The sequence below is a fragment of the Euprymna scolopes genome, chromosome 8, assembly GCF_053919585.1.
Source record: "Euprymna scolopes isolate OS-2025 chromosome 8, ASM5391958v1, whole genome shotgun sequence".
Taxonomy (NCBI): domain Eukaryota; kingdom Metazoa; phylum Mollusca; class Cephalopoda; order Sepiida; family Sepiolidae; genus Euprymna; species Euprymna scolopes.
The window spans coordinates 161386893-161412523 of record NC_136489.1 but is presented as its reverse complement, the minus strand read 5'-3'; the positions used below and the strand labels follow the sequence as shown (position 1 = coordinate 161412523).

Sequence of the window (25631 nt, the reverse complement as noted above, 5' to 3'; positions counted from 1 at the left end):
CCAACCACAGTCTTTTCGATTTTTCATCAAATTTTTCAAATAATAATCGACTTTAATATCAATACAAAATATTTCAAGGATTTCTGAAAATTGTTACTTTCATCTCATGCAATAAAATAGTATATTTATTTATTTATTTATTTATTTGCCAACTGTTATCCTCATCTTCATAATTGTTGTTTCACCATGTTTCGGCCAACTATTCCTCTAGCCTTCTTCAGATGGTAACCATGACGAGATAGGAATGTTGAGTGATTACTGCTTTCCATAGTTGTTGTTGTCTCACCGCATTTTTTGGCCAACTAATCCTCTGGCCTGCTTTAGGTAGGATTAAAACCACTATCTTGACAGTGTTCACCTGAAACTGTAGAGACTCAACAACTCTATCCACTGTGCCATGGGCCCCAATAAAAATAAATATGCAAATTATTCATCTCAAAGTATTCCAATGAAAATAATAAAATAGTACATCTCCACTTGAGTAATCGAACCTGTTGGAGTGAAAAGTTTTTCAATCTATACCAAAGTGTTTATTTGTAGCAGCACGTATTTGACATTCAAGCCGTGGAAGGTAGAATCATGGTGGATGGTGCATCCTGTTTATTTTTAACATTTCTTACATGAAAGCTATTTTTAATATTTTTTTGTTGATAAAATCCTCTGATCAAAAACTATATGATTCTATTAGCAAAAAAATATTTCTTGCCAGTAAATGTTCAATGTGAGGAGAGAGATAAAAAAAAAAAAGAAAAAAGAAAAACAAGTGAAGCATGCATGGTCCCTCGTGAATGCACAGTGAACAAGCCATAAAAAAAATGTTCACCCCCCCCCCAATTTAGCCATAAAATTCCCTAGGGGATGTCAAATCTTGCTGAAAATGAACAAACAGTGCAGTTTTAGGCCTTAACATATGTAAATTTGAGTTCTGCACCATGCAAAAAAAGAAATGACTAAGTTCATCATTTGCCCCCTCCATCGCCCCCCCCCCCATTTAGCTCCAAATGTCCCCAAGGCCTTAACATATTTAAATTTGAGTTCAGCACCATGCAAAACTGCTAAATAGACATACACAGAAAATTTTGGGCAAATATGGTAAAATAGTCCCAAAAATGGAATGTTTTTATTAGCTCTAAAAGAGCCCCTGGGGCACACCCAAGAGTTATCGCGAAGTATAGACAAACAAAATTATATAGAAATCAGTTAATTACAACTTTTCAGAAAGTTTTATAAAAATCCAAGGCATCAATTTTTTTTTTTTAATAAGCATAAAAGTGTCAATTTTAGCCATTTTACCCCGAAAGGCACCCCTAGTGGGGCAACTGGAGTTTTCCGGGAAAATCTGTTCTGTTACTTTTTTACTCATATCATGTTTAATGTTTGCGCAAAATTTCAAAAAGTTTCAAGGCGTAGTTATTGAGAAAAGTGCGGACAGACGAGGGTGAATTTACAGGTCGCCCCTCTATTTGACGAAAAAACGTTTCATATTTAGATATCTATTATTTTAAACGTTTCAGTTAAGTCTAATCTTAAAAAAATGTAATACAATTTTGATCTGTTTTCTATTTGTTCTCAGTTTCTTCTTTTATCATTCCTGTAGGTTGACAACACGGATGCTGAAGGCCGATTGATTTTGGCTGATGCTTTATCTTATGCCTGCACTTTTAACCCTCAGTTTATCCTTGATATGGCAACGTTGACTGGTGAGTAGCAGTATTTTTTTTTGGAGGGGGGGGCAATCGTTTCTTCAAATCTATATATCTATAAAAGTGAGAATGTGTGTGTGTAGGGACACTTCATTATATTTTTGCACCAACCTAATAGAATAGAAAGCTTTCTGGCATTTACGGACCTTAACAGTGAAGGGGTGAGATTTTTTTTATTATAACAAAAACAAATATTTTATTTTGAATCAATTTCACTGAATTTTATATTTAATGTTGATCAATATATTTTTTAATCGTGAATGAAGGAAGAGGTTTTACTCCCTAATTCAGATGTACTCATACTCTGCTTATGGACAAAAATAAAAGATGTGGTACAGACTAGAGAAGAAGCTGAATCAACCCAACCAGAATGAATGTCGTCATTGTTGCAATGACATTCATCCTGGTTGGGTTGATCCAGCTTCTTCTGGAACAAATTTTTTTTTTTTCTGCTAAATTTGATATTTTTTGTCACTGTTATTATAAAATTATTTCTTTCACGTTTTTTTTTTTTTTTTTTTCAAAGGTGCCATGATCATCGCCTTGGGCTCTGCAGCTGCTGGCACATTTACCAATTCCTCAGAACTTTGGAAATTATTGCATAAGGTAAAGAATAACATCACTTTATTGATCAAATTCTTATAATAAAACAAAAACAAAAAGAATTGATACATCAAGTGCTTGAGATTGGAATATTGTTTTCTTTTTAATGATAGATGAAGAATTGGCTGAAAATCCCAACTCTGGAATTGAGTTTTAAAAAAGAACAAACTCTAACTCCCTAACTCAGTTTTTTAAAATACATTTTATAAATGTCATTAGATTCATTGAGATTATAGTATAATTTTATTTATTTATTTTTTTTTTAAGATCTGTATAAAATTTTAAGAATGTTTCATTTTATAAGAAGGATATTGTTGGTTGCTTGCAGCATTGTATATAGGTTAAAAGATGTGTTTGAAGGCTTACAATGCAGAAAGCGGGACAATTGTTGAATACAGGATAGGTAAATTAATAATTGCTAATATTGACAAATTCAATAATTTTCAATTTTAATATTTATTGGTGTGAATGGCTGTATCTCGTCGTTGTTGATGGTATAAAGTTTACAAATTTTTTGAGATGTACGGCTTCCTGGCTGTAATCCAGTTGCTGTTGATGGTATAAAGTTTACAAATTTTTTGAGATGTACGGCTTCCTGGCTGTAATCCAGTTGCTGTTGATGGTATAAAGTTTACAAATTTTTTGAGATGTACGGCTTCCTGGCTGTAATCCAGTTGCTGTTGATGGTATAAAGTTTACAAATTTTTTGAGATGTACGGCTTCCTGGCTGTAATCCAGTTGCTGTTGATGGTATAAAGTTTACAAATTTTTTGAGATGTACGGCTTCCTGGCTGTAATCCAGTTGCTGTTGATGGTATAAAGTTTACAAATTTTTTGAGATGTACGGCTTCCTGGCTGTAATCCAGTTGCTGTTGATGGTATAAAGTTTACAAATTTTTTGAGATGTACGGCTTCCTGGCTGTAATCCAGTTGCTGTTGATGGTATAAAGTTTACAAATTTTTTGAGATGTACGGCTTCCTGGCTGTAATCCAGTTGCTGTTGATGGTATAAAGTTTACAAATTTTTTGAGATGTACGGCTTCCTGGCTGTAATCCAGTTGCTGTTGATGGTATAAAGTTTACAAATTTTTTGAGATGTACGGCTTCCTGGCTGTAATCCAGTTGCTGTTGATGGTATAAAGTTTACAAATTTTTTGAGATGTACGGCTTCCTGGCTGTAATCCAGTTGCTGTTGATGGTATAAAGTTTACAAATTTTTTGAGATGTACGGCTTCCTGGCTGTAATCCAGTTGCTGTTGATGGTATAAAGTTTACAAATTTTTTGAGATGTACGGCTTCCTGGCTGTAATCCAGTTGCTGTTGATGGTATAAAGTTTACAAATTTTTTGAGATGTACGGCTTCCTGGCTGTAATCCAGTTGCTGTTGATGGTATAAAGTTTACAAATTTTTTGAGATGTACGGCTTCCTGGCTGTAATCCAGTTGCTGTTGATGGTATAAAGTTTACAAATTTTTTGAGATGTACGGCTTCCTGGCTGTAATCCAGTTGCTGTTGATGGTATAAAGTTTACAAATTTTTTGAGATGTACGGCTTCCTGGCTGTAATCCAGTTGCTGTTGATGGTATAAAGTTTACAAATTTTTTGAGATGTACGGCTTCCTGGCTGTAATCCAGTTGCTGTTGATGGTATAAAGTTTACAAATTTTTTGAGATGTACGGCTTCCTGGCTGTAATCCAGTTGCTGTTGATGGTATAAAGTTTACAAATTTTTTGAGATGTACGGCTTCCTGGCTGTAATCCAGTTGCTGTTGATGGTATAAAGTTTACAAATTTTTTGAGATGTACGGCTTCCTGGCTGTAATCCAGTTGCTGTTGATGGTATAAAGTTTACAAATTTTTTGAGATGTACGGCTTCCTGGCTGTAATCCAGTTGCTGTTGATGGTATAAAGTTTACAAATTTTTTGAGATGTACGGCTTCCTGGCTGTAATCCAGTTGCTGTTGATGGTATAAAGTTTACAAATTTTTTGAGATGTACGGCTTCCTTAATAATTTAAGATAAAACAAGGCATAAAGTTATACAAAATATTAATACCTTAATATTAAAATCTGAGAAAATCCATGATTGGCTGCATAAATGTAACAATTTCATTCAACATACTGATTAAAAAAAACTTTTTTATAATAATAATAATAATAAAATAATAATAATAAACAAAGCAAAACACTTCAAATCAGCAAATTTGATTTAATATTCATTTTACGTGTCGGCATTTGTTGAACTGTGTTTTAATATATCATTTTGAATTTTACGTATTGGTCTTCTTTTCAATCTCAGGAGACAATGGATACACTCTGTTAGCAGAGTTCGTACAGACTTGAAAAGTGCTTGAATTTTTACTTTTGTCTTGAAAAGGTTTTATTTTTATTATTACCTTGAAAAAACTCTTTGAAATATGGAAAATGTCTTGAAAAGGCCTTATGTCCAGTAAAAATTTGTGTTGAAATATTAAAAATAAAATGAAATAAATACTATTAAATTATTATTTTTTTAACTATTAATAAAAAATAATAAGGTTAAAATATTTTTTAAATATGGAAAATAAAACTGAAATATATCTTAGTATTGTATCATATTGTGGATACAAGAGTTATTTCTCATTTGGGGGGGGGGGTTCTTATTTCCCTCTTTTTTTTTTTTTTTTGCTCTCAGTGATAATTTTTGTGGGGGTGGTAGTGGCGGCCGCTATAAAGAAAAATTACCTCCTCCCCACCCCCCTTACTAAAAACAAAACTTTCCTTACCCGGATGGGACTTTCCGATGGGGGATCAAATTATAATAATCAAAAACAAGGCCAGCCATCTTGGTTGGAAAGCCATAAAGTTTGAGGTAAAATAAAAAACACTTAAAATTACTTAAAACACCAAATATAATGCAGATAGATAGCAAAGTAACATTTATTTGCTGTATATTTGATTTTTGTCCATGTTTTTTTTTTTTTCGAATCGCTGTGGATTGTAAAACAAACCCCAAAATTAAATTTTGAAAACTTCAATTTCGTCTTGAGATTAGCCTTTAAAAACTTTGAAAAGCCTTGAAAAAGTCTTTGAAAATGGACATTGAAAATCTGTACGAATCCTGGTAAGAATGGTTGTATGAGAAGTCTATAGTGAAGCAAAGGTTATACCTCTTGAACCAGAATTGTTTGAGTTGAGTGACAAAGAGAATTGTTTGAGTTGAATGACTGGAAACAATACCAGGATAAGCAGAGAAAGGCTATATGTGTGTCCAAAAAGTGAGGCTGAATATCTGACAATACAATATAAATAATGACTGAAAAAAAAAATTCAGTTCCAATGGTGTTTCCATATAATTTGTATCTTCTTCATGTAAAAGCTGTGAGGAAAAGACAAAATGAAAATTAGCGAAAAAATATTAAATAAATTCAACATTTTACACAATGCATAGAAAAACTCAAGTTTTTACAAAGAATGAAAGGGTAATTTTTTAATAGAAGTATATCTTATATGATATGCAAACAAAAGCCGTATAAAAAAAAAAACAAAAGCCACATAAAAAAAAAATCTTGATATGTAAGGTAGTATGCATATCATTTTGTATTCTGATCATTTTACTTGCTGGCGTATGTTGGATGACTTTAAAAAACTGACTTTTAAATTAAAATATTGAACATATTGCAATTTTTAAAGAGTGAAAATTTAATAGAAATTTGGAGAAATTAATGAAAGTCTGCAGCAATAAATAGTAACGTCTGTATTTCTTAAAAATGTGTTGTTACTGTTTAAAGCTGCTTTATGTAATTCTTTTTTGTTTTTTACATTTTCGGTATAGGGAAAAAAACAAAACACTTTAGGGCGACTTCCAGAATGTTGCTGAAACAACAAAAAAAAAAGAAAAGTTTTCATGACCTTGTCTTCTTTTTTTTTTGTTTTTTTTTTATTTATAGGCAGGAGGTCAAACTGGTGACCGTTTATGGAGAATGCCATTATTTCAACACTACACAGAAAACATGACTTCCTGTCAATTGGCTGCCCTGAACAACATTGGCAACAGTCGTGCTGGTGGATCTTGCACTGCTGCAGCATTCCTTAAAGTAAGTCCATCTGTCGTGCTGTTGTAACATAAAGGGGATCGTGTGTGCTCGTCTAATCAGAAGTAACATTGTGTGATCGTCTAGTGGTCCAGTCTATTAAATGATATGTTCATATGCCGTTGTGTGTGGGTGTGGGTGTGTGTATGGTACATGTATTTTAGACATACCTTCTTGCGTGCGTCTTGGATGTTGGTCTATCTGCAGTCATCTCATCTTGGAGAGAGACTGGTACCTGTTGGACGAAGATTCATTTCACTCCAAACGATGAATTGGTTTTATATTTTTTTATTTCACTTTCCAGATGTCTTGCAGAAGGATGGAAAGTGAATTTCTGGCTTGCATGGTTTCTCTTGGTCTCATTTCTACACACGTCAGCGCCCCCCCCCCCCCTGAAGGGGAGGAGATGTCTGTGAAGCCGTCCGTCGCCCTCTATGTCCAAACCAAATCTCTACGATTCAGCTAATCTGATCACGTGACTCGTACGCAATCCGATCAGCTGATCCTGACTTCCGGTCAACGTGTCTAAAATATAATTTACCACTTCCCCCTCTCTCTCGATCCATTCTCTAACACGTCCTCAACACCTTCATCTTGCATAACGGTTTTCAAGTGTTGTCTGCCTCGTTTGATGATCATAGAACATTTTCTGTTATTTACATCATCACATTCAGTTTAACATCCATGCTAGCATACCTTGGACAGCTTTCTAGAAATTAATTTCAAAACCAACCCATCTCTGGCCAAGTTTATTTAGCCCTCTTTCCTTCAGGTTCATTTTTATCACTTCCTATATTTGATTAACTGGTGTACAAATGAAAGCCATATAAAAAGAAATCTTAATATGTAATATTATTTTGTGTTCTGATCACAAAATAGTTTTATTTATTTATTTTTTTTTTGTGACCAACAGTTTTTATTTTGTTTTGATCAATAATGTCACAAGGATAGTTGGAGGAGATACCCCTCTGTCAGTCACAAGTCCTATACCTTCTACAGAATAGCCCATTTAAAAACCCAGAAAAAAATGTAGTAGAGAGGAGAAACATTCTTTTATTGTTCAAATTATCTGTAACATTGGTTTAATTAACTGTAGCATTGGTTTAATTAACTGTAGCATTGGTTTAATTAACTGTAATATCAGTTTAATCAACTGTAGCATTGGTTTAATTACCTGTAGCATTGGTTTAATCAACTGTAGCATTGGTTAAATCAACTGTAGCATTGGTTTAATTATCTGTAATATCGGTTTAATTACCTGTAGCATTGGTTTAATTATCTGTAGCATTGGTTTAATTATCTGTAGCATTGGTTTAATTAACTGTAGCATTTGTTTAATTACCTGTAACATTGTTTAAATTACCTGTAGCATCGGTTTAATTAACTGTAGCATTGTTTAAAATAACTGTAGCATTGTTTAAATTAACTGTAGCATTGTTTAAATTACCTGTAGCATTGGTTTAATTAACTGTAGCATTGGTTAAATTACTTGTAGCATTGGTTAAATTACCTGTAGCATTGGTTTAATTAACTGTAGCATTGGTTTAATTAACTGTAGCATTGGTTTAATTAACTGTAGCTTTGGTTTAATTACCTGTAGCATTGGTTTAACTGTAGCATTGGTTTAATTAACTGTAGCATTTGTTTAATTAACTGTAGCATTTGTTTAATTAACTGTAGCATTGGTTTAATTACCTGTAGCATTGGTTTAATTAACTGCAGCATTGATTAAATTACCTGTAGCATTTGTTTAATAACTGTAGCATTGGTTTAATTAACTGTAGCATTGGTTTAGATTACCTGTAGCATTGGTTTAATTAACTGTAGCATTGGTTAAATTACCTTTAGCATTGGTTAAATTACCTGTAGCATTTGTTTAATTAACTGTAGCATTTGTTTAATTAACTGTAGCATTGGTTTAATTAACTGTAGCATTGGTTTAATTAACTGTAGCTTTGGTTTAATTACCTGTAGAATTAGTTAATTACCTATAGCATTGTTTAAATTACCTGTAGCATTTGTTTAATTAACTGTAGCATTTGTTTAATTAACTGTAGCATTGGTTTAATTAACTGTAGCATTGGTTTAATTAACTGTAGCTTTGGTTTAATTACCTGTAGCATTGGTTAAATTACCTGTAGCATTGTTTAAATTACCTGTAGCATTTGTTTTATTAACTGTAGCATTTGTTTTATTAACTGTAGCATTGGTTTAATTAACTGGAGCTTTGGTTTAATTAACTGCAGCTTTGGTTTAATTAACTGTAACATTGGTTAAGTTACCTGTAACATTGGTTAATTTACCTGTAACATTGGTTAAATTACCTGTAACATTGGTTAACTTACCTGTAGCATTGGTTTAATTAACTGTAGCATTGGTTTAATTAACTGTAGCATTGGTTTGATTAACTGTAGCAGTGGTTTAATTAACTGTAGCATTGGTTTTATTACCTGTAGCTTTGGTTTAATTACCTGTAGCTTTGGTTTAATTAACTGTAACATTGGTTTAATTACCTGTAACATTGTTTAAATTACCTGTAGCATTGGTTTAATTAACTGTAGCATTGGTTTAATTACCGGTAGCATTGTTTAAATTACCTGTAGCATTGGTTTTATTAACTGTAGCATTGTTTAAATTAACTGTAGCATTGGTTTAATTACCTGTAGCATAGGTTAAATTACCTGTAGCATTGTTTAAATTAACTGTAGCATTGTTTAAATTACCTGTAGCATTGGTTTAATTAACTGTAGCATTGGTTTAATTAACTGTAGCATTGGTTTAATTACCTGTAGCATTGTTTAAATTAACTGTAGCATTATATAAGATGCTGGAATTGCTCCCCGTTGACATCTATTCATTTCTGGATACGTTTAACAACGTTTCCAGATACTGCCTGTAGATCTTTTCTGGTGATTCTCCTGATAGTGTTGATGATATTTATTCTTCCTCTAAGGTTCGCAGATCTAAGACTCGTATTACATATCCATCATACTCTCATATTATTTTTCTGCTCCACTGACATCATGCGACTAACAAAACTTCTCAACGACCTCAAAAGTCTCACTGTCCAGATATACTTCCTCCACATCTGAGTTCTCATCCACCTTCACTGTTTTCTTGAGCATAAACTCATTATCCTTCCGCAACGATACAAGTAATTCCCTTTCATACCACTTTAGTGGCTCCTGTGTTCTTTTTGATAAATACATATTATATTTTATACACTTTACACCCCCCCAGCACGGGTTTACAACAATAACGATCGTGTCTCTCTCTCTGTTTGTTCATCAAACCTCTTGCCAAATCGACAAATTCTTTCTTTGTTGCATCAGAGGTCAATATATGTGTACGAGCCCTTTTCCCTTCAGCTCCATTTTTATCACTTTTTTATACGTCTAGATATATTTTTTTCTCCAAGGTCATCAAATCTAAGTCTAAGACGTGCATTATATATCCATTATATCATTTCTCTGCACCACTGGCCTTGTAGAGGTACAAGATACTCTCAGTTGCGTGTATTCTTCTAGCATGATAAAGGGAACCCACCTTCTTTGCAACAGCCTTCGCAATGTCCTCAATTTGTTTGTACAAGTTCATATTGCCTGTGAATGTTAGACTGAGGAGTTTGAACGAAGAATTCTCAGGTAAGGTGTTATTTGTCATGGATATCGGTGGTTGGAAAGACATCTTGTAATTGTGAAAGGAAAGCAGCTTAGTCTTACTAGCATTAAATGTCACCATCCATTTATGACCCCATTCCATTACAGTCTGGAAGTCGTTTTCTAATGATTCTGTCATTGTCTTAGATTTGTGTACATCAGGTTTTCCCTCGTACATGCTATAGAGCATTGTATCATCAGCAAATATACCCATCTCGGACATCTCTGCATCATATTTGGTTTAACGTCTGTTTTACATGCTGCCATATATTAGACGGCATTAAAAAATTAATTTTGAAATTAATTTAGTTTTGGCCAAATCCAACTAACCCAAGAACTCTTATCCATTCTTTCATGTGACCATACCAACAAAATCTCCTGTTTTGCACACATCTGTCCATTCTATCCAAATCTTCATCTACAGTCATCAAATCTAAATCTATTTTTAAGATTCACATTACACATCCATTGTATCATTTTTGTTCATGCAACGCATGTCCTCAATCCTCATTGGCCAGGTTACACTTTGATATGTCATCACACTGCATATTAATATACTGATAAACTTTTACCTTGGTCAACACTGGTAATGCTGTATTGGTTAGTAATGGCAGAAGTTTCCTGAACGTGCAATCACATCAGCTTCTTCCTGTGCTCCAATCGTATATATCATTATGTAAGAAAATTTTATGCTTTCAAAACAAAATCCAAATGTGTAAAAGTTGCAAACAGCAAAATTACATTCCTTAAAAGTGACAAAAAAAACATTTTAAATTTTTTTACTTTTGTAATTTCTTATACTTGTTAATTCATTGAATGTTTTTTTGTAAATTGTATAAAATTATTGGTCCCCTGATTTATTGGAGAGGAACCTATGTTTTCAGTGGTGTCCGTTATTCAGGACGATTGCCAGATAACCGTCCATTAGTTTTTCCTGAAATTTTACCACAAATTGTATTTCATTAAATAGATGTGCACAGTAAAAAAATGTTTTTGCAAAAATTCCCGTTGCATCCCAGCGAGGCTCAAAAGAGGTAAAGAATGCCCCCAAATGGCCAAAAATTACATGTTTTGCCCCATAACTTTTGATCCATCCATTAGATTTTTCTGAAATTTGGCCAAAATGAGGAGCTCATTGTTCTTAATATAAATCCTGTATGGGTGACCCTGGTAAAATTCTGGTTCCCATCCCCAGATTGTTTCAGTGTTAAAAACGCCCCTTTTTGTGTTTTTTTTTCATATTTCTCAACAAAAACTTGATATGTCTGACTATAGAGCTGGGCTTGACCTTCACTCCTGATCTGAAATGGAACACGTACATCAAGTCTGTTGCCAAGGTTGCTGGAAAGATGGTGGTATCCTTCTACCGCTCCAGAAGATATCTCACTAGTGATGCAATTCTCTATCTATATAAAAGCCAAGTACATCCAAGGATGGAATACTGCTGCCACATCTGGGCAGGAGCTGCTAAAAACAGCCTATCCTGCCTTGACTGAGTACAAAATAGACTTGGCTTAGTGGGGATGCTCTTTTCTCTTCCCTGCAACCTCTCTCCCACAGAAGAGACGTTGCGAGCCTATCCTTGTTTTATCGTTATTTCCATGGCAGGTGCTCGTCTGAACTACAATCTCTGGTCTCCCCTTGTCAATCTTTTACAAAAAACACCCATCTAGCTGAATCCACTGTCAAAAACTTTCCCCACTCTTTATCTATGCCTAAATCAAAACATAGATTCCATGAACAAAGCTTCTTTCTTAGAACTGCATGCCTGTGGAACTCTGTTCCGTCTGCCTGCTTCCCTCCTGACTATAACTTGGATGTCTTCAAGTCCAACGTAAACAAATTCCTGATGAACTGCCCCCTTAAGTAGACACTTTAAATATCCACACTAACGTACTGTACTTACAATAACCCTTATCCCTGAGTGGCTTCTGGGCCTTAATAAGTGGTGACCACCTTATAAAAAAAAAAAAAAAAAATCTATATAGTGATTTTTCATGGTGGTCAACTCACATATACATGTGTTAAGGTCTGAAACTGCACTGTTATCCATTTACAATGGGATTCAGCATCCTTAGGAGCTCAAAAGAGGTAAAAAATGCCCCGAAATGGTAAAAAAATGACACCTTTTGCCCCATAGCATTTGATCCATCCATTAGATTTTCCTGAAACTTGGCCAAAATGTGGAGGCTATTGTTCTTAATATAAATTCAGTGTGGGTGACCCTGGCAAAATCCTAGTTCACATCCTTTTGGGACTTTTAGGGCTAAAAAAACATGCCTTTCTGGAACTCTTTTTTTCATATTACTCAAAAACTTGATATTTATGTCTATATAATGGTTTTCCATGGTGCTGAATTCAAATATACATGTCGTAAGATGTGAAACTGCACAGTTTGTCAATTTTCACTGGATTCGGCGTTTCCAGGAGCTCAAAAGGGGCCACAAATGCCCCCAAATTGCAAAAAATGACACTTTTAAGCCCATAACTTTTGTCTTGCCGATTAGATTTTTCTGAAACTTGGCAAAAATGTGAAGGCAACATTGGCCCTCCACACATCATTTCTTCACTATTTTTTGTTTTGTCATCTCACATGCAGTACCAGAGGAGGACCACACGCACGCGGCTTGTGTTTTTTGTAAATTGCATAAAATTGTTTTATTTGTAAATTGTATAAGCTGACTAAAATTTGATCGTCTTCAAGTCCAACATAAACTAGTTCTTGATGAACCGTTGCCTTAAGTAATCCAATTTACCAAATTTCTACTACTAAGATTGCATTATTATCCCATTGACTACTGTACATTCATTAACCCTTATCCTTGAGTGGCCTCCAGGCCTGAATAAGTGGTGACTCCTTTGTAAAAAAAAAAAAAAAATTTTAAGAAAATTTCTTTTTATATGTAAATCGTATAAATCCACTTTGCGTCTATTTATGCATTTTTTGTTTTTAATTTTGTTGCAGGAATTTGTTGGAGAAAACCAATGGATTCACATCGATATTGCAGGTGTGATGATGAACAAAGATGAAGTTCCGTACCTTGGAACGGGAATGGCAGGTAAATTAAAATGTTTTATTGAACCTGGTGTTTCATTTGAAACTTGTTATACCTACCTGACGTTGCTTGGGAATCATTTTATTTCCGTTTTGTTTTTATTTTATTTTAAACTTTCCTTACCCAATTATTTACTTTTTCTTTAAAATAGGATTTTGAAAATTATATGTAAAGATTATAGTATTATTGTCATTATTCATTGAACCAAACAGTTATACAGCTAATGTTAAGGCAATGTTGTTTTTAATTTCCTATTTAGAAAATTATTCAATATTAATATTTTCCAAAACTTTCAAACATTTAATGTACTTATTTGCCTCCCCACGAAAGCAAATTAGGCACAAGGCCGTTTTTAATGTGGGCACGAAACCAGCTCCCCTAAAAGTAGGGGCAAAAGGGGGCACTCTGATTACAAAAAATAATAATTGTCCCAGTATAGAGGGTTTCCCCTCCATTGACTGGTACAAATTATCTTAAGTGCAGCATCTGCAGAACAGATACTACACTTTGATCCCGGCCCGAAGGCCAAGAACAACAAACGTTGAATACGTGCTAAGAATTTTAAAGCCAAAAATGACAGTTTTAATATTTTTAAATTTCTTTCAAATTACAAAAGATTGTGCAGTAATTCACTCCACTTTTAACTAAAAGATTAAAAACAACTGATTTGTTTACAAACAAACCAAAATGCATTCTGGTATATTTATTTTGTACTTGAATAATTTTTTTAACTCCTATGGATTCTTTTTTCATCTTTGTTCTATTTTCTTCTTTGTTGTTCTTATTAGGTTGGTGAAAAAACATCGTTTTCTCACATGGTAGTTGTATATATGATTTATTTTGTTTGCAGGCTTTTCGACAGCATGGACAAAATTCAAATCCGCACGATTTTCTTGTTCCAGATCAAACTGGGCCAAAAAGCTGCCAAGACAGCTCATGATATCAATGATGTGTTTGGTCCAGGACCACTAACAAACGTGTGGCATAATGGTGGTTCAAGAAATTTCTTGATGGTGACGAGAGCTTCAAAGATGAAGATGGTTGTGGCCGGCCGACTGTAGTTGATAATGAACATTTGAAAGCCTTAATTGAAGCCGATCCTCACAAAACCACACAAGAAATTGTTGTTGAACTCGAGGTCGACCATTCAACAGTCATTTACCATTTAAAGCAAATAGGGAAGAAAGAAGTTGGATAAGTGGGTGCCGATGAATTGAACAATAATTAAAAAAATCGTCTTTTTAAGGTGTCTTCTATGCTCTTCCTGTGCAACAAAAATGACCTTATCTAGAAAAAACTAATAACTGTGCCATTGTTCATTGTTCTACTTATATGAGAAATTAGAGCAGAGCGTTACGTATCATTTACTGTTGATGTAAATACAATTATATACTGATTAGCTATGTACAGTCTCGGCGTAGCTAGTAAGTAGTATACACGTTTTTTCATAAATGCATGGTTTTTCTCAAGAGGATTGTGATGTGTCATGAGAAGTGGATCTTCTACAACAACCGCCAATGTTTGGCACAGTGGTTGGATGCTGGAGAAGTTCCACAACACTTCCCAAAGCCGAAATTGCACCAAAAAAAGGTTATGGTGACTGTTTGGTGGTCTGCGACTGGTCTCATCCATCACAGTTTCTTGAATTCGGGCGAAACAATTACGGCGGAGAATACTGCCGACAAATTGATGAAATGCATGTGCCCAAGATTGGTCAATATGAAGGGACCAATTCTCCATGACAATGCTCGTCTGCATGTTGCTCAACTGACCCTCCAGAAGCTGAATGAATTGGGTTACGAGACTCTGCCTCATCCTCCATGTTTACCAAAGAGCTCGCCCACCAATTATCACTTTTTCAAACATCTCGACACATTCCTGCGTGAAAAATGCTTCAAAAGCCGAGATGATGCCAAGTCAGCCTTCAATGGTTTCATCGCTTCAAGAACTCCGGATTTCTATGCTAATGGGATAAATAAACTTGTTTCTCGTTGGCAAAAATGTGTCGATTCTAATGGTTGCTATTTTGATTAATAAAGTTTATTATGACAAAAGTTATGATCTTTTGAAGTTGAACGTCAAAAAACATTATTTTTGCACGAACCTAATATTATTCTTCATCTTTGTTCTTTTTCGTTCTTCTTTGTTCGTATGCTTCTTTATCCTTTGTATTTGTTTTTCTTTCTCCATTCTTCCTTTTATTCTCTTATGTCTTTTTTCTTCTTTGTTCTTCATCTTCCTTCTTCTTGTATATCAAGTAGAGATGAGGACTCTATCTTTTATAACAAAAAATATATTAAAAATATGTTTCTGCAATCATTGGTCAACAAGTTTTTTTTTTATTTTGAATTTATTCCTGATCAATATATTTTAATTACAGAAAGATTGAGGAGTATTTGCTCTCTAATTAATGTGTACTTTTACTCTCCCATTTGACACATTATATTCCTGAACAATAAAAGAAAATAATTGTGTAATGACATATTTCCTTTTGCAAAAAATGAATATGTAAAGCATTGAAGGGGGTTTATTGTGTGCAATTATTGAGAGTTCTTTCTATTAAATTCTTCAAGAATAAATATATATTTAATTGAACTATCCAATGGAATATTTTTAATAAAAGCATTATTAGATTAAGAATATATTAAGATTAATAAATTAGGAAAAAACTAAGACTATTAAATTAAGGAAAAAATTATAACCTGAAGATTTTTATCAGTCACTGTTTTACAGCCGAACTTTTTTACACTTCTTGTATATCAACAATAAATTTTAGGACAATGATTTTGCTACTATGTTTCATTATTTTCTGTCTTCGGTTAGCAAAAGAGAAATCCTTGTAGACTGAATCAATTTTTATTTTTGTCCCAATCCAGAGTGCTTCAATTTAGAGAATTGGATTTTCTCCACATTAAAAGGGTCCTGGATATAACCTAAAACTATATCCGATGGTGAGGCCCCAGCTTGCAGGCCTTAGGGAGTGTGGAGCCATCCTTTAATTGCCATTGCTCCCAGGTCCACTCTGACCCGGAGTGGTAGTACCTGTTTGGGTCCCAACTATGGGTTAAATAGAATACGACTTAAAAAACAAATATACTATATTAAAAAATCGTTCTTCAAAATCACCAGATTCGGCATTACATAACCTGAAAAGGGTTGATATGCCGTAAAACAAAACAACCAACCAACCAACCACATTAAAAACTGACCTTGTGTCTTACTCTGCCTTCAAGGGTAGGCAAGTAGTGACTAATCATTTTGTAAGAAAATCTTGTATACTTTAGTTTGTAACTTAAAAAAAAAATCTTGAAAATTAAATGTGACCCTCAAAATATTACAAGTGTTTTTGTTAAATCTGGTTTTGAAAGTCCTTGGAAATAAATGGTGTTACTTAATTTGAAGAGTCCACCAAAAATGTAGGAATATATATGAGCTGATTTGTACAGAAATAATAAAGTAAATTTTTTTTTTTAAATATGAGAAATAAGAATATTTGTAAGCTGATTTTTTTAAATAAATGTTTATTTACATTTATTTCTTTTAAATATGTTTATTTACTGAAATTATTTTTATTAAAAGTAAAATGAGTTTTAAATGAAAAATAAAATGAATGAATGTTAACATACTTAAAAAAAATTAATGTTAACATATAATTAATAAAATAAATATCATTAAACTATGTAATAAATACAATGACATAGCCGTAAAAATTAATAAATAACATAAATATAATTAAACTATGTAATAAATACGATGACATAGCCGAAAAAATTAATAAATAAAATAAATATAATTAAACTATGTAATAAATACGATGACATAGCCGAAAAAATTAATAAATAAAATAAATATAATTAAACTATGTAATAAATATGATGATATTCCCCCCAAAAAATAACGTAGTCTAGTAGCAATGATCATAATATTAGCAGGCTTTTCAGATTGTGTAACAAAAGATAATTCGACGAGGCGTTCAAATTAACTAACACCATTTATTTCTAAGGAATTTCAAAACTAGAACTTGTTTCAATCAGTAAATATGCGAGTTTGCTCGTTTTTGTTTGCGAAAGTTGAGTTTTGCTTAGATTTTTAAAGTTTTCAGAAACTTTTCATTTCCCTTTGTTACGATTCAACTTCTCCAGTTTATTTTTTATCAAAACTCAATTTTCGCTAATTGTCTTCAAAAACTATTTTCATTAATAATTAATGTCTACCTTACCATTTTTTCATAATTTTTTGATATGGTCAGTATTGCAAAATTATGATTAAGTATTGGTTTTACTTGAAATTAAATATTTCGAATTTCGCTATTGCAAACAGAGAAGCACCGCTGTAATCTGCTTTCTTTTTTATTTCCTTCAGGACGGCCGACCAGAACAGTGATTGAATTTTTGAAGCTTTTTAGCGCAAAAGAAAACTAAAAAAGAAAAGGTTAAATGGAAATTCAACTTGACAAGAAAAAAATACTGTTCATCATCAATAGAACTAGATTTTTCAATTTCAACAAAATAAAATTTTTCAATTTCAACAAAATAAAATTTTTCAATTTCAACAAAATAAAATTTTTCAATTTCAACAAAATAAAAAAATGTTACTTTTTGATAAACAAAATTCTGTAAATGATTGAAAATAAAATGTTTAAATTTTATTTTTTTTGAATTTTTATTATTATTTCAATTGCTTTTAAGGATTATTTGGAAGGATTAAACGATAATCTCTGAGAACATGTTTATGTTGTATTAGATCTATATTATGACGGCGCCAGAACAAATATGTAATATTGTTTCTGTATAACATGGAGGGGTGTATATATTATATACGTGTGTCTAAACTTATGCATCATCTAATGGTGCAAAAATTACGACAACAGATACATTTTAACAACGAACATGTAACAAAAATGGACAAATAACAGTTCTTTTGGGTTGTAATATCGGACCAATCAAAGAAACATACCTGGTCTGTCCCTGATCTTGTTTGACGGATCTTCGAGAACAGCTGTAAAGAAGATTCATCCCAATGAATCAACAAATCTCTGGTTGTCTTTTCAGCAACTTTTATTACCGATGTTTCCCCCATTCGAATGCTGCTACTACTAATCCTAGACTAATGCATTCTGATTCCCTTTACTGGGAGCCATCACCGTCTGACTTGATCCGCTCTTTCTCACTCTCAATTCCAATCAAAGATTAATAAAATTATTGATTGAATGTGAAACAATAACTTGAAGATAATGATTATTGATTCTAGAACAATAACTTGAAGATAATGATTATTGATTCTAGAACAATAACTTGAAGATAATGATTATTGATTCTAGAACAATAACTTGAAGATAATGCTTTAATATGATTATTTATTGTAGAACAACGACTTGCAGATAAGGATCATTAAGGTTTGTTGTTATTGTGTTAGCATTTACCGTGGATCAGTTGAGCCGGCTCATCCAACTGAATTCTCTGCATCTCGTATAGATGCCGCCTAGGTATTTCAGTTTGAAGCTGCAGTCGATGTCAGGTCTAGCCATTTGCAATTCCAGCGGTCCACTCCGTAGTGGCAAGAACACAGGATCAGATCGGCATCTTGCTTCACTGTGCTGAGCAAGGTTTTCAGCTGACCAGCGCATCGTTTCTTCCAACCCTGGAGCGGGGCTGGGTTGATGGTAGCAGTGATGAAGTCATCTAGTTGCTGGCACAGAATGTGACCAAAGCATCGGAGACGTCTCGAAAGGAGTGTTTGTTTGAGGGATGGTATCCATCTGCGCAAATAGATATTGGCGATCAAAAACTTCCAATGTCTATGCCACATCATGAAGATTATTGATTATAAAACAATAACATGAAGATTATTGATTATAAAACAATAACATGAAGATAATAGTTTAATAAAATTATAGATTGAATGTAGAACAATGACTAGAAGATAAAAATTGAGATTAATGATTGTAGAAGAATAACTTGAAGATAAGGGTTTAATAATATTATTGACTAACATTTCAGCCCGGCGTTGCTCGGATGTTAGGAGGTGTATGTTGAGCAAAAAAAACAAAAAAAAACGGTCAATTTTTTTCAAATTTGACCCCTTAACATTTATTGTTTGGGGCTCAAATCAAGTTATTAAGTTATATCCATGACTAAGGAAACTATATCTAAAATTTCAAGTGTTTAGACCCAAAATTGGCGGAGGAGTTTGGTAGAATTCTCGAAGGTCAAATCATTGAACTTTGACCCCTTAGCAGCCAAATTTCTGCCTGAAAACCGATCACAAAGATTTTCCCAAATTTCAGTACCCTGTATATCAAATTTCGAGTCTGTAGACTTAAGATTGACAGAGTTATTGTGTAGGGAAATGTACACAGACATAGACACGTTCACTTTTATAGATATATAGATTGAATGGAGGACAATATTATGGGAGGAAACATTGGGTGAAAATGGTGGATTAGATTTATTAAGATTACGACTAACAAATATTTGTTGACATTGGATTTGAAGCCAGTCTCTTTGGACTTGTGGGTCTGAGCCGAGTCCTGCTGCCACACCCAGGGTCTGCCAGCAGCCACCTGATTGCACCACATCCTCCAGCACGTTGTTGTTGACTTTCAACCTGACTTTGAAGATGTGAGGTGGCATAATGTGGCCCTCACTTGAAACCACACCAAAGACCATAATCATAGCTGGAAACTTTGTTTTCATCACCCTGGGCACGTCCCTGTTATTCATGGCAATCCAGCAGTGCATTTTGAGGGTGCTGGCAATGGTCCCGGTGTCATAACTTAGATTGGTAAAGAGCATGAGTTGTACAGCGGTGCATCTTCAATCTTGCTTCAATCTTGAACATTGTGTCACTTCATTAGCTACTTTTATTCTACCGCTCCTATCATTCTTGGGATTTTATACACAATAGACCAACTAGTAGATGATCCGCAACAAAAAAAAGAAAACCAATTTTTATCAAACAGAAGTAAAATCATGTCCTCTTTTCTTGGGCGATAATTTTATTATGCCACTCTATATTATACTCCCAGGCATTATCTTCTTTTATGGGAATAGCAGTCCCAGGTATTACTTCCTCTTTTTCGGAAAGGATAATGCATCTATTCTGATACCATTCTGCCTACTGTTTGGGGAGTGTAAAATATGTTCATTTGTTCATCATGATCAGGCATTACCTCCTCCTTTGAGGATATTTTAATACGAGGTGCCTTCAATAAGTTTCCAGTCTTTTTGTACAGGCATTTGAAATTGTCATAGACTCTTGAAAATTCAGTATGTTATTGCTATACATCTTATGAGATGACTGACCAATTTTTATGATTTCAGGTTTAAATAAACAGCTACAGCAGGAATTGGAATACACTCTACTAAAGCCTGATTGTCACAACAGGTGAATTTCAAAAATGCAATCTGGACATGAAGACACTTTAGAAGAACGATATGCAATAAAATTCTGTGTTGAACTTGGAAAAAATGCCACAGAAACGTATAGCATGCTTCAGACTGCTTTTGGACCATCTTGCATGAATCGAACATCAGTTTTTGAGTGGTATAAGAGATTCAAGGAAGGCTGGGAGTCTGTGAGGAGACATGAGAGGTGTGGGAGGAGTAAGGTAGTCAAAACACCAGAATTGATTGGCCAAATAAAGAATTTCATAAGGACCGTTGTGTCTACTGAGACAATAAGTGTCCAGCTTGATGTCAGTGTGGGAACTGTACACACAATTTATCGTAAGGAACTGAAGATGTGGGAGATTTGCACAAAGTTTGTGTCAAGGGTACTCAGAAATTAGAAAGAATTGTCATGGGCATCAAGACAGTTCCTCACCCTCACTATAATCCAGATCTTGCTCCCTGCGACTTTTGGTTATTCCCTAAGCTCAAGGAAAACCTTAGAGGCTGTCATTATGAGACAACTGAGATGAAAGAAGCTGTGATGAAGGTAACTGACATGCTCACACGAGAACTTTCATGAGGCCTTCCAGAAATTGTTGGAATGGTACAAGTGCATTGCAGCCGGAGGAGATTACTTCGAAGGGGACTAGAGTTTCATGTGTGTACTATAAGTAAAAGTGTCCATACGAGAAAAGTCTCTGTTTTTATTTACAATACCTCCCCATGGGACTGAGTTAGACACAGAGTTGTTTTTTAACGTGCGTCACTGCTTAGTGACCATTCGGCGTAGGAATATGTATTCTGTTGAGATGCTCTCCGGTTACATACGAACTACATACTTATATAAGGCCGTCAACACTACCTACGAGCAGTGTTTTATTGAAGTCTGCTAACTAATCAGCGCTTTGTCTCTGACGGGATCGTTTTCTCATGTGGATTATTGTTGTCATCTGCTTTTCCCAGAAAAAGCACCTTAAAGCCACGCACGTGGTGGCAGCGGCAAACATTCAAAAGAATTCAGCCTTTGACGATAATATGTTCTACAAACGAAAACAGTCGTACTCATTGACTAAGGATACGCAAAAGTTTTCCCGGAAATATTAAGTTAAAAGTACAAGGATTACAAGTCGCGTTATATTGCATGTCGGAAAGTGGAACTTGTACCCTGAAAGAATAACGACAAATACCACATTGTAATTTAAGATTTCGAGTCGCTACAAAAACGCCGAGAAGAGACGATTTTCAAAAAATAACTGATAAGAAAAAAATGTAATAAATGAACATCGTACTCCTACAAGTCATTTCTAACTTGCAATAACCCTTATCCCTGAGTGGCTTCCGGGCCTTGATAAGTGGTGATCACTGTGTAAAAAAAAAAAAAAAAAAAAAAAATGTATGTGTGTTCTCTTTTTCTGTGTGTCTACAAAAGGCTTCTTTCAGAGAAGCGGTCGCTCGCTTAACAACTTTTTAAAACTTTTTATATCACATAGAAATCGTAATATCTCACAGTTAACAACGAAGCTCGCCTGTCTATTTAATTTGCTCGATTTCGGGAAGATAAATATTCAATATTTGTCGCTCGCCGCATGTGGGTTAGTATTTTTCCTATAACATCTTGGGAAAATACTATTCCGCAGTCAAATTTGACCTCATTCTCATTAAAACGAGCACCTGCCAAATCCAAGTAATTAAATAAATTCAAACGTGTTTCCGTTAGCATGTCGCGGTGGGGAAATGGTTAACGTCGCACGTTTTTTTTTTTTTTCTCACACACTTTAATTTACAACTTTGCCTCAAGGGTTCGGGTTCGATCCTAATACTTACTTTTTTTTAACCCCCCAAATCGTGGTGTGAGATAAATATTCAATATTTGTCACTCGCCGCATGTGGGTTAGTATTTTTCCTATAACATCTTGGGGGTGAGAAAAAAAAAGCGTTCAGCAGTAAATGAATACTATGCCGCGGTCAAACTTGACCTCATTAACTCATTAAAACTACGAGTGGAGATGGCTTAAGCCAGAAATAAACGCGAGGAGTTAAAAACATTATACGCACCTCCAAGAAGAAGAAGAAAAAAAAAGTACTAAATATATTATTCACTTATGCAAACCACACAGTAAAAAAAAAAAAAAATTCACTTGCTTGCGAGAGCCACGCAGTAAGCCACACACGCTATTAGATGTTAATAGATCATCTTTAAGTCATTGATGATGGTTAATTTCATCTGTTTAGGATCCTGTTTGTTATTCTCCAAATTTCATAAGAGTCAAGCCTCTGATAAGGTACTCTAGAATTAACGGATTGTACATAGGACTTTTTAGTATTTTATATAACTCTGTTACAGTGGTTTGGGTCAGTTTTAAAGGAGACTTTGATTTCTGTGTATTTATTTCATTGCAATTAAAATAGCAGCAACATATTCAATGGCATGAGAAGGTAGTTCTCTGACATAACGCACATAGTGAACCTTTTTTTTTTTTTTAATTTTTTTTTTTTACATAAACGTCACCACTTATCAAGGCCGATAGGCCACTCAAGGATAAGGGTTAAAAAGTGTAGAGTAGTCAAAAGGACAATATAGTAATCGATAGTAATGGAAGTTCGGTAAATTTGTTAACTTAAGTGGAACGGCTCATCAGAAATTTGTTCACGTTGGACTTGAAGACAACCATATTATAGAAAGCTGGAAAGCAGGAAAACGGAAGACAATTCCACAGGCGTGCAGTTCTGAGAAAGAAGCTTTGATCATGGAATCTATGTTTAGGTTTAGGTACAGATAAAGAGTGGGGAAAATTATTGATAATGTTTTCAGCTAGACGGGTGTATTTCGCGAAGGATTGGCGAGGGGGGACCAGAGATTGGAGCTGGTTGAGCACTTGCCATGGAAATAACGATAAAACAAAGACAGGCTTGCAACGTCTCTTCTGTGGGAGAGAGGTTGCAGGGAAGAGAAAAGGGCATCCCCCACTAGGCCACAAAGTCTATTTTGTACTTTGTCAAGGCAGGATAGGCTGTTTTCAGCAGCTCCTGCCCAGATGTGGCAGCAGTACTCCATCCTTGGACGTACTTGGCATTTATATAGATAGAGAATTGCATCAGCAGTGAGATATCTTCTGGAGCAGTAGAAGGATCCTACCATTTTTGCAGCCACCTTGGCAACAGACTTGATGTACGTGTTTCATTTCAGGTCAAGCTCAGAAGCTTATCAAAACATAGAGCCTCCCCAAGACGAGAGCCATCCATTTCAATTGATGCCAGATGGGGATCAGAGCGTTGATGGTGTAAAGATAGGAGTTTGGTTTTAGATGCATTAAAAGTAACCAGCCACCTCTTACCCCACTGTACCATGCGCTCAAGATCAGAGGAGAGAGAATTGGAGAAAACTTTGTCATTTACAGCCTTAGATGTGTTGCCATAGATGGTCATGTCATCAGCATAGATGTCAATGAATGTATGAAAGTATGTGTTTTGGGAGATCATTGATGTAGATCAAAAAGAGAGTTGGGCCCAGGATGGACCCCTGAGGGATACCAGCATTAATACTGTGGGTTTCTGATTTCTGCCCATCAACCACTACTCTTATGAGCCTATCAGAGAGAAATGATTTAATGATTGAGAAAACATTTCCAGTCATACCGTAGCTGGAAATCTTGTGAAGTAGGCCCTTATGCAATACCTTATCGAAGGCCTTTGATATGTCAAGAGCAATTGCCCCAGAAAGGAAGCCTTTGTCAAGAGATTCACTAATCCTATGAGATATAACCGTTAACACATCTGCTGTAGATCTGGCAGAACGGAAACCATATTGCATGCCACTAAGGTTATTTCTGCTGAAGTGGTTGACTACTTCTTTATTTAATATGGATTCCAGCAACTTACTCATGACACACAGTAGACTTATTGGTCTGTACTGAGAGGGAGATGACTTATCACCTGAATTCTTAAATAAAGGGCATACTGATGAGGTTTTCCAAGGTGTTAGGAAGTACTTCTTAAGGCAACGATTAAACAGTTTTGTAAGTATGGGGGAAAGTTCTGGTTGAAGCTTTTTTTAACACTATAATTGGAATGCTGTCAGGGCCAGTTGCCTTACAGGAATCAAGGTTCTTGATTAGCTTGGTGACCTCACGCACAGATATTTGTATTTTGCATAGCGTGTTGTCTGTTATAGGAGGAAATACGGGGGGTTGATAGCCTTCATCACATAGGGTAGAATTAGCTGCAAAGTTCTTGGCAAATAGTTTGGCCTTGTCTGATACTGATGAGATGACCTCAGGTCCATTGATGATGGTTGGGATAGAACGCATACTTCTGTTCAGGATCCTGTTTGCTATTTGCCAAAACTGGTGGGAACCAAGCCGCTCTGCTACTTTGGATTTAACGGACTGAGCATATAATTCTCTTGCATTTTTTATTACTCTTTTACAGTGGTTGCTGGCAGTCCTGAAAGCAGCTTTGATCTCAGTGCATCTATTACGTTGGTAGCTATGGAAAAAGTGATTTCTGTGTGTGATGGCAGCAGCACATTCTGGGGAGAATCAAGGCTGGCTGTTGGGTTTTTGTTGGAATTTTTTTGGATGGTATGAATTGGTCTATAATATAATATAATATATGATCATTGCAATGGTGTGAGAAAAGGAACTCGTAATTTTGGTGCACAGTAGTTCTTTACCGAAGAAAGAATGAGGATGTTTTCCATGCTGAATAGTAAGAAAAAGAAAGAAAGAGAGGAAAAAAAAAAAAAAAAAAGAAAATTTTTTTTAATCTACCAATAGATCAGAGTATTAAGTGCTTAAAAATCTTTCTCCGAATTCTAGCACTAACCTTGAGTGGCCAAGTTATATCAACCAGTAGAAAGCCAGTGAATGCAGTCAGGAGATTCAGAGTTCCTATCCGTCACGGTTACCACCTGACGAAGGTCAGAGGAATAGTTGGCCGAAACGTTGTGAAACAACTAAGAAAAAAATGAGGATAACGGTTCGCAATAAAAAATAAAATTAATAAATAATACTCATCTCAATAATGAATTCCAATTAAATAATATATTGTATCAACCAGTTTTTTTTGTTTTGTTTTTTCCTCAAAATTAAATTATACTTGTCAAAGATCAAATAAGTTTCACTAGAAATAGAGTTACAGACAAGGTAA

The 25631-nt window shown here is 34.6% G+C and overlaps 1 protein-coding gene across 3 annotated transcripts in view; it reads left to right on the top strand.

Moving 5' to 3' along the window:
* The window catches only part of LOC145283960 (cytosol aminopeptidase-like), a 117922-nt gene extending 100182 nt beyond the window's left edge, over positions 1–17740 (top strand). For all 3 annotated transcript variants that reach the window (XM_080133060.1, XM_080133058.1, XM_080133059.1), the window contains exons 10-14: positions 1598–1700; positions 2230–2309; positions 6234–6380; positions 13002–13095; positions 17455–17740. In XM_080133060.1, the coding sequence (XP_079989186.1) occupies positions 1598–1700; positions 2230–2309; positions 6234–6380; positions 13002–13095; positions 17455–17513 (483 nt within the window). In that variant the 3' untranslated portion in view covers positions 17514–17740. The remainder of the gene's footprint in view (positions 1–1597; positions 1701–2229; positions 2310–6233; positions 6381–13001; positions 13096–17454) is intronic.
* The last annotated feature ends 7891 nt before the right edge of the window (positions 17741–25631 follow it).